The following is a 9,138-nucleotide window of genomic DNA, read 5'->3' as shown; positions in this document are numbered from 1 at the left end:
GAAGGAAGGAAGGAAGGAAGGAAGGAAGGAAGGAAGGAAGGAAGGAAGGAATTGAAATTACAAGAAGCTGCCCTGGGGATGTTATTTTAGGTCTCACAGTAGTGTTTTCCCTGTGTCATGGTCTAAAAGCCACAGTATAAAATACTGCTAAACAATGCCACATAAACCAAAGCATGAGTAGGAAAACCAACCCCCCCCCCCCCCACAAACCTTACTAGCAACATCAAATGCCCAATGACAAACTCGGAAGATCTCTACAACTCCCTTTATGGATATACAGATAAGCTCCATTTTAAATAAAGTCTGTGATGGCTTGGGTTCAAGCATACTGGGTTCATTCACCAGAATCATACACGTGCGCGCACACACATACACACACACATGCATACACACAGGCACTTATGCATGCACACACAGACACACAGGCACACAGATACACATACAGAGGCTATGGAAAACCAGAAGCAATCAAAACAATGCAATGCAGAAAGGGAAGCTATGTGACTCTTGCCTTTAAAACAAACAAACAAAAACACATACGGCCATAAGGCCACCTCTATTGAGAGAAATATAAATGAACGAAAACTACACAAAGCCCTTTTCTGCTAGAAGAGGGGCAGAAATGCAGGCCTCTGAGGGGTGTATTCCATGGTAAAGCTAGGAAGAAACAGGTACAGACGTAGACCGGGGGGACCGTCCGCTGTGCGCCCTGGGGCCCAGACATTCCACCTCTGAAAATGTCTCCTGAGGGGGACGTGCCAGAGTGCCCAGGGAAGTCTGTGCCAGGTTTGTCTGCTGTGTCCTTTCCAGAGACAAGAGATAGAGAAAAGACAGCGCGGCAGGCTCCACTGAGTAAAGTATCGCAGCCACACTTCAGGATGGCTCCAGCAAGTGGAGGACACCAAGGAAGTCCATCCTGGATGACGGCGCAAACAGAAAATCAAACTTCAAAGTTGGGTGGGCAAGATGGCTCAGTCGGTGACGCTGCCACCAAGGCTGACCTGAGTTCAGTCCCCACGTGGTAAAGGAGAAAACCCACTCTGGAAAATTGTTCCCTGACCTCCGAGCGTGTGTCACAGCACACACCCATACCAGCACGTGAAGTAAATAAATTTTGGGTGATAAAGGCACACAGAACATAGTGCGGGAAAGAAAGGACGCAGGCAGGTACCATGGGATCCACAGGCAGTCTTTACTCTCCAAACCCCGATTCCGTAGTCAGAACCTTGTAAAGCTGGTTGCAGAGATCCTATATTAAAACTCTCAGGGCTGGAGAGATGGCTCAGAGGTTAAGAACACTTGCTGTTCTTCCAAAGGTCCTGAGTTCAATTCCCAGTCAACCACATGGTGGCTCAGAACCATCTATAGTAAGATCTGGTGTTCAGGCAGAATGTTGTATAAATAATAAATAAATCTTTAAAAAAAAAAAAAAACTCTCTGGCTTGGAGCTAACCAGGTGGCTCAGCGGTTAGAGATGCTCTTTCCTAGGACCTGGGTTTGGTTCTCAGCACCCACATGGTGGCTCACGACCATCCTCCTCTGGACTCCCTGGATGGTATTGCCTGGCCTTGTAAATGGGTGGCGGGGTGAGCACAGGGCAGGACCTGAGTGAGCTCCACCAGTACAGGTGGGAGCAAAGACAGAGTCTGGTACCTGATTTCAGTCACATCCGACTTGTCCAGCTTCTGCAGCTCCAGCTTGGCAGCCTCCAGGATGGGCATGACCTCAGCCAGAGCTGTTTCGGCCTCGGCCTTCTCTACAGCAATGATCTTGTTCTGTTCTTCTATCTCCATGGCCTTCTCCTCTGCCAGCTTCTTCTTCTCCTCCGCTGCATGGGGATGGGACTGTGAGAGGCGGGGATGCTGCAAACAGAGCCTAAGCCCTGTGGGACCCTCAAAGCTAGGCATGGCCATGATTTGGGCGAAGCCATGGGGGAGTGGCCACGAGGGAGGAGTGGCCTGGGGGAGTGGTTAGGGAGGCGTGGTCATAGGAAGAAGTGGCCAGGGGGAAGTGGCCAAGGGTCTCTGATCAATGGGATGGCCTCAGGGGCTCACAGAGAGGTCCCTATGTGGCCACTCTGGTCCCATGTCAGCCCCACCTGCCTGGACACGGATGGCCAAGGACCCTGGGGTGACTTGGATGGCTGAAATGAGATGTCTCTCTCTGCCCCTCTCCTACTGTCCTGCTACCTCTTTCTAACGTTTGATTCATTTGTGCTCACGTGCCACAGAACTTGAGTTTCCTCTTTCAACCACGAGAGTCCCCAAGGTCAAACCTAGCTCATCAGGACTGGAAGCCAGTGCCTTCGCCGCTGAGCCTCTCTCCTCCCACTCATACACCCACCCCTCCGTCACAGGGTGCCCTGTGACGGTGACGGTGGCAGATGTGGCATTAAGGCTTGCTAATGGCCGCCTACAGCACAGTGGTCTCTCAGCGGAGTCTTGGAGGAGCCCAGCCACGGCGGCCCACACCAGGCACTTGCCTATGGCTGTGTTGCTGGAGATTTCCTCCAGCAGGGCCTCACAGGCAGCCGACTTCTCGGCCAGGACGATCTTTTGCTCTGCCAGCTTCTGGTTCAGCTCATCCAGCTGGATGGTGGCCTCCTTCAGCTTGTCCAGCCCGCCCTCCAGACGCTTGCACTGTGCTGGGGGCAGACACCACAGGGTCAGGGCGTCCAGGCTCCAGGGCACGACCTTGCATTAGCCTTGATGAGACCCATCCAACAGGAGGAAAAGAAACTCATGCCTACAAGATGCCATAACTTGTTCTAGCTCCCAGATGGCATGGCATTTGCTAGCATGAATAGACTGTTAAACAAACAAATACAAGACAACACAGTGTGCCTTTTTGTTTTGTTTTTCCAGACAGGGTTTCTCTGCGTAGCTCTGACTGTCCTAGAACTCACTCTGTAGACCAGACTCAGAGATCCACGTGCCTCTGCTTTCTGAATGCTGGGATCAAAGGTGTACGCCACCACCGCCAGGCTAACAGTGCATCTCTGAGCCCTTCCTAAAGATCCCTTTCTAAGCAGTGCACACAGGGGACCAGGGGGCACCCAAGGCAAAGAAAACAGACCTGCAAGCACAGGGCCACACAGCCTAAAAGCACGCGGTGTCCTACTCACACCCAAACACAAAAGCCAGATCTGCTCTCTTTTGCCCCAAACATAAGGAAGCCAGACCTTTCAGTGAAGGGTTGTGCTCCTAAGCCCTGTCCAAATGATAACAGCTTTGCCTGCCTGCCCACCCCTGCCAGCCCAGCCCTACCCTGCCTACCCTGCTCTGTCCCTACCCCGGCCTGCCCCCGCCCCCATCCAGCCTCACCCCGCCCCACCCCACCTCGGCCTGATTACCTATGTTGTACTGGGTTTTCTCATCCAGCAGTTTCGAGTACGTGTTGATAAAGTCTAGGTAGTTCTTGGGTGTCACGTAGTTGCTGCGCCTCAGCTTCTGCTGGAACTGCTTGCTGAACTCACCCACTGACTGGTGGACCATAACCACATGCTCCACCAGGTCTTCGATGTTATCTGAGGGGATCATGGAGTTGTCCCCTGGAGAGGAAGGAATGGGAAAAGTGGGGATCAGCAACAGGAAACAGGACGACTGGGGACAGCGAGCACCTGCCTACCATAGGAGGTCCTGGAGCCAGGTCTCAGCACTGCAGAAAACAAACAAAAACCATGTCCCTAGGAAGTGAAATACTGACCCCAAGACTCAAGAACTCCACTCCCAGAAGTGAGTCTTAAAGAACTGTACATAGAGCTCCAAAACGCCGACCCGTGCCAGCTGTCAAGCAGCAGAGTGGTGAGGAGAAAGGACCAGAACAGAGGGGGAACAGTGAAAATACAGCATGCCCTTACAGTGGAGCACTGTTTAGTCATGAATAGAACCAAAGGACTGATGTGAGTTGCATCCAGAAACACTCTACAGAAAGAAAGAAGCTGGACAGAAAGAGACAATGTGCATGTGTCCCCTTACATGAGACACACAGACGGGGGAGAGGTTCATAGAGACAGGAAGTAGGTTAGGGTATCCAGGGCCTGAGGGAGGGGAGAGTCGGTGTTCAGATGGATGCGGTTTAGGATGATGGAAAGTTCTGGGAAGAGATGGCGGTGGTGATTGCATGGCATTATGAATGTAATCAATGCTTCAAGTACATTCAAGATGGACAGAAAGGTAATCTTTACAGTAAATATATTTCCCCTAAACAGCAAGTGACTTCATCAAGAACTTAGTTTAAAAAAAGGAAATGAGCAGCTATTGCTTGTGGCAACTTCTGGGACCTAGTGATCTGTTCCTGGTATTTTCTCTAACACAGAGGCTGACCCTCCTGTCCCAGGGTCCGGAAGCTCTGCCTTTCCCAAGGGTTCAGGCACCATCAAGAGAAGCTAGGGCTTCAAGAGCAGGGGCCCACAACCAACCCCTCTGCCTGGTTCCCCCAGCCCAACATGAAGGCCCCACCCATGGCAGCTGGGTAGATGGACTCAGCCATTCAGTGATGGATCCCAGTGTCCAGCACGCGCTGGCAGAAGGGGCCCCTTCTCGGGAATCTACTAGAATGATTGGTGATCCCTCCCAGAGCCAAGAGCTCATCACTTGGATCAGCTGATGGCCTGGGACACAACATCCTCCAGCAGAACATGAGGGAAGGAGGATCGGACCAAAACCATCAGTACATCCAAGTTCTTCAGATCTGTCTGTGGCTCAGACTACACACAGCCTGATTGGAAAGCTCTGTGGGCAGCCACAGGGATCCAATTCTGCAACAAGATCGCCTCAACTTCAGGAAATACGTTCCAAGGGGAAAGAACTGTAAACAAATTATGAACAGCTTTTCGGGTAGAACTGAATCGCCGCATGCTAGAAAGGTATGGAAATGACTTGCACGCCATGGGAGCTAGCACGCATAGCTACAACAGGGCCAGCAGCCATAGATGCACAGGGCATGCTTGGCCCGCCACTTGTTTTTTTGTGGATAAAGTTTTATTTTAACACAGCCACGAACACTCATTTACAAGTGGTCCTAGGTGGCTCTCAAAGCACACTGTCAGAATTCAGCATCTGTGACAGCAGCACATGTTGCCACGTGGACCTCCCCAGAAGCAGCCTGCCAGTCTCTAAGTCACAACACCACAACAAATGTTCTCTTGGCTTCCTTCCCAGGAGAGCAGCATTATAACTGAGATTGAGGCTTTGGCTTGTATAGAAGGGCTGTTTGTTTATTCATTTTGTTGAGCACACATTTGTAAGGTTGAAACCATTTCCAAAGCCACCCAGTGGCATTGGTCAGAAGTCCTTTCAGTTAGTTCTAGAGAAAAAGAGAAGTTGTGCTGGCAGCACCATGGCGGTGGCCTTTGGTACACTTTTTTTTCTACAAAGAATTGAATAGTAATGGTACCATCTCTATAGCAAGGATGTGACTGTGGAGCTGTGGCATAAAAGGGGCCAAACTCAGAATATTCATGAAGTGGGGGGGGGCAATAAAACCTTATTCATCAAAACAATCAGGGGGCCACGCCTTGTGGACTCCTGATCTCTTCGGACTACAGCAAAAACTACAAACCCAAGCCAGGCTAACAGTACAAAGCTATTCCCTGCCGTAGGGTATTTATGGTGAAGCAATCAGCTGGGCCAGGATTCAGCCAGCAAGCAGGCCCTGCAAGAGCAGCAGCTTACCTAAAAATGACTTGGCAACTGCGTGCAAGGCCTGGGGCGGCCAGGGCATGAACCAGTCGATACCAGTGTTGTTCACCAGGCCTTGGAGAGAGAGAGGGGAGAAAAAGGTTCACTTTGCAACCCAGAGCCACTCGGGCGCATGTGCACGGTCTTCACTGTGCACCAGAGCGGTGGCTCAACCGGGCACGTTCAAATGTGGTTGTGTCTCAGCATCCTGTCACTGTGACCCTGGGAGAGAGAAAAGGGGAGCCCTCCCATGCCTATTGCCAGGAGGACATTAGCCACCCCTCCTGGGGATTGAGAGGGACCAGGGAGGTGTGCCTACAGCGCAGGGTCAACTTTCAGCTTAGTGATACACCCTATGGGACGCTGCCGGTGGGCGTCTGGATGTGACAGGAGCACACCCAGAGCACACGCCATGCTGCCACAACGGTGAAAGACCCACAGGCTTGGCTCCGAGGTACCTGGGAAATTCCTGCACCGGGTCCTCAGGGTGTCTCCCACTGGTGACATGCCCAGGACGATGTGTAGGTTATTGGCGCTTTTTTTCACGAAATATTGCCACACAGACTCCTTGGCCGGGCCCATGCCCTGCTTCAAGGCCTCCTGCCCGATCTGACTGAGGATGTTGTCCTTTTCATCTTCAGCGAAGAGCGCAGGGACAATTCCTGGAGGATGAGGGTGTGAGGGGAGCTAGCTGTCAGACCCCCCTGGGTGCAAAAGGAAGTGATGGAGCGAGGCAGGATGGGAAGAGCAGCAGGTGTCGGTGGAAGTGGGGGCTGGGGTCGGGACTCAACACACATCCACTCACCCCAGATGAAAGTGGTGGGCCTCTGGGCCTTCAGGGTGGGTAGCCAGTGCCCCCACCTACCCTGAGGACTGTACTGGGCATCCAAGTTCCTGTATATGTGCCTCTCACAGCAGATCCTCCCCAGGGGGATTTGCCTCGCAGTAAACAACTGACAACTAATGACAGTTTGCATGGTCACAGCTTGAGGGGAAGGAGCTGGCTAGTTTTAAACATCATCTTGCCACAATGTTCAATGGCGTGGGAACAGAGTCTCTAATGGACTAATTGTCTTAGTCTCTTTTTTTTCTTTGTTATTATTATTTATAATTTATTCACTTAGTATCCTGGTTGTAGCCGGCTCCTCAACTCCTCCCAGTCCTACCTACCCTCCCTCCCTCTTCCTCCCCTATCCCTCTCCTCTAGTCCACTGATAAAGGAGGTCCTCCTCCCCTACTGTCTGACCCTAGCCTGTCAGGTCCCATCAGGACTGCCCGGATCCTCTTCCTCTGTGGGCTGGCTCCAGGTCTCCCCATCAGGGAGAAGTGATCAAGGAGCAGGCAACCAAGTTCATGTCAGAAACTGTCTCTTCTCCCCTTCTAGGGACCCACATGGAAACTGAGCTGTCTATGGGCAACATCTGAGCAGGGGGTCTAGGTCCTGTCTATGCATGGTTTTGGTTGATGCATCAGTCTCTGCAGTCTCTGCAGTCCCTCCTGGGCCCAAGGTTTTGTTTGTTTGTTTTTGGCTTTGTTGGTCTCCTTGTGTGGCTCCTGTAAATTAATTTCTTAATCAATGTAGGATCACTCAGCCCATCACAGGCAGCACCATTCCCTAGGAAGAGGATCCTTAAACTCTACATGCCAAGAGCAAGCCGGAAGCAGGCAGCATGGGTGCATTGGTTTCTCTCTGCCATTGACTGTGGATGTGATGCAACCAGCTCCTATTGCTGTGATGTTCCCTAAAACAACGCACTTTAACCTGGAACCAGAAACCAAATAAACCTACTCCTTTTTATGTTTGGTTTGTTGTTGTTATTGTTGTTGTTAAATCAGCATCTCATTTAGCCCAGGCTAGCCTTGAACTTGTTATATAGCTGAGGATGACCTCGGGCTTCTGACCCTCCTAGGTAGAGCACAAGAGGTCCTGAGTGAATGTGTGTGGCTTGACGTGGTCATGATAAGGGCCGGTGCCTCAGCCCCATGGGGGCGACAGAGCCTTCCTCAGGTCTGCATGCTCATGTCAACAGCGGGCAGGACATTCACTACAGCCCCCGCCCTCCCCTGTTCACAGTGTGAAGACTGCTCCTCCGCAGAGACCGTTCCTCTGGAAATTAGCTACATCTGCCTCCTTGTTCAACACAACACCCTCGGCTTCCGGGGTACTGCAGTTTCTCCATCAGAGATGCCCAAACCACCTTTGGGCACCTCTTTCCGGGTGTCAGTCCTTTCTTCGTTCCCTCACCGCCACTAGTCAAGGACCCAAGCTGTGCAAGAACCACTGCTTCAGCTGGGTGCCGGAGCACGCGTACAGACACGCACATGTGCACACACGCACGCACGCACGCACTATGCCCAGCATATGTGGGTATATTTCCCCTGGTACGGGGCCTCACACATGCTAGTTGAGCGCTCTCCCACTCCGCTACATCCCCGGCCCTCCTGGATCCTTCCCAGGAGTTTACCATACCCGGCCTTGATGCCTCTTCCCCTTCTGACTTCAGCACATGGGACTCTCGCATGGAAGATCGTTTTTCCAGCGGTAGCCTGGCCACTTTTCCCAATATGGGAACACAAGAGCAGGGCGGCAAGAGCCAAGGAGCCCTGGTCTGGAGCAGCCTCTGCAGGCTGCGATTTTGTACATCTTGGACCTGTGCATACCTTGATGTTGGCTCCAGAAGCCGTGCAGACCCTCGGTGGTGCTGGAATAAACTCACCCTTGGGCAGTTTGCTAAAGGCCCACAGGTAAGAGACGAGGCGCCATCTTCCTGGTATTGCTTCCTGAGGCTCCTCCCCTCATCTTGCTATCACAGTGGTCTTTTTGTGTGCTCTGGAGGCTGGGCACCCACCCCTCCCCTGCACATCCCAGACTCTGAGCTTCAAGGACAGCAGAGGTCATGGGTGTTGTATTCCCTGCAAAACCTGGCGTGTGCAGTGGCCGCCTTGGGCCCAAACCCAAGGTCTCTCACAGAGCTGAGACATATATGGCTTTAAGTTCAGGGACCACAGGGCCATCCCTGTCACAAGAATGAGGAAAGCAACCAAGACATCCAACTGAGAAGAGGAAGTAAGCTTGGGATGCCCCATCCTGAGGACCGAAGGGACTTGGGGAAAAACAGACTGTCAGGCTTGTCTCAGACTGAAGTGGCAGAGGACAGGACATCCCGGCCAGGTGGGATGGTGGGCCAGTGTGGCCAGTGGGCAGGCACTACCTGAGGTCAGCATGTTGTTGATGAGTTCCAGGAAGCCCTCCTCAGCCACGTGAGCATCTGTGAACAGGAAGATCATCATCTTGTTCTCCAGGCCCAGCTTCAAGTACAGGCTTTTCAGATCATCCCGGAAGTTATTCTCCGAGTAGCCTCGGCTCAGCAGGATCTCAAACACCTGGGGAAATAGAGGGGCCACATCTGAAGAGGCAGGGGAAAGCTCAGAGGTCGTCAGGAGAGCGCATGGGGTT

At 52.3% G+C, this 9,138-nt stretch overlaps 1 protein-coding gene across 1 annotated transcript in view; it reads right to left on the bottom strand.

Moving 5' to 3' along the window:
- Dnah10 (dynein axonemal heavy chain 10) overlaps positions 1–9,138 on the bottom strand; it is a 116,330-nt gene that overhangs the window by 27,199 nt on the left and 79,993 nt on the right. The window contains exons 53-58 of the mRNA XM_055606020.1: positions 8,894–9,065; positions 6,140–6,343; positions 5,676–5,756; positions 3,353–3,550; positions 2,483–2,644; positions 1,654–1,828 (exon numbers count right to left, since the gene is read on the bottom strand). Of these exons, the coding sequence (XP_055461995.1) occupies positions 1,654–1,828; positions 2,483–2,644; positions 3,353–3,550; positions 5,676–5,756; positions 6,140–6,343; positions 8,894–9,065 (992 nt within the window). The remainder of the gene's footprint in view (positions 1–1,653; positions 1,829–2,482; positions 2,645–3,352; positions 3,551–5,675; positions 5,757–6,139; positions 6,344–8,893; positions 9,066–9,138) is intronic.

Source organism: Psammomys obesus, unplaced genomic scaffold (genome assembly GCF_907164565.1).
Source record: "Psammomys obesus unplaced genomic scaffold, mPsaObe1.curated_primary_1811, whole genome shotgun sequence".
Taxonomy (NCBI): Eukaryota; Metazoa; Chordata; class Mammalia; order Rodentia; family Muridae; genus Psammomys; species Psammomys obesus.
The sequence above is the reverse complement of the archived record's forward strand: the minus strand, read 5'-3'. Positions and strand labels throughout refer to the sequence as shown.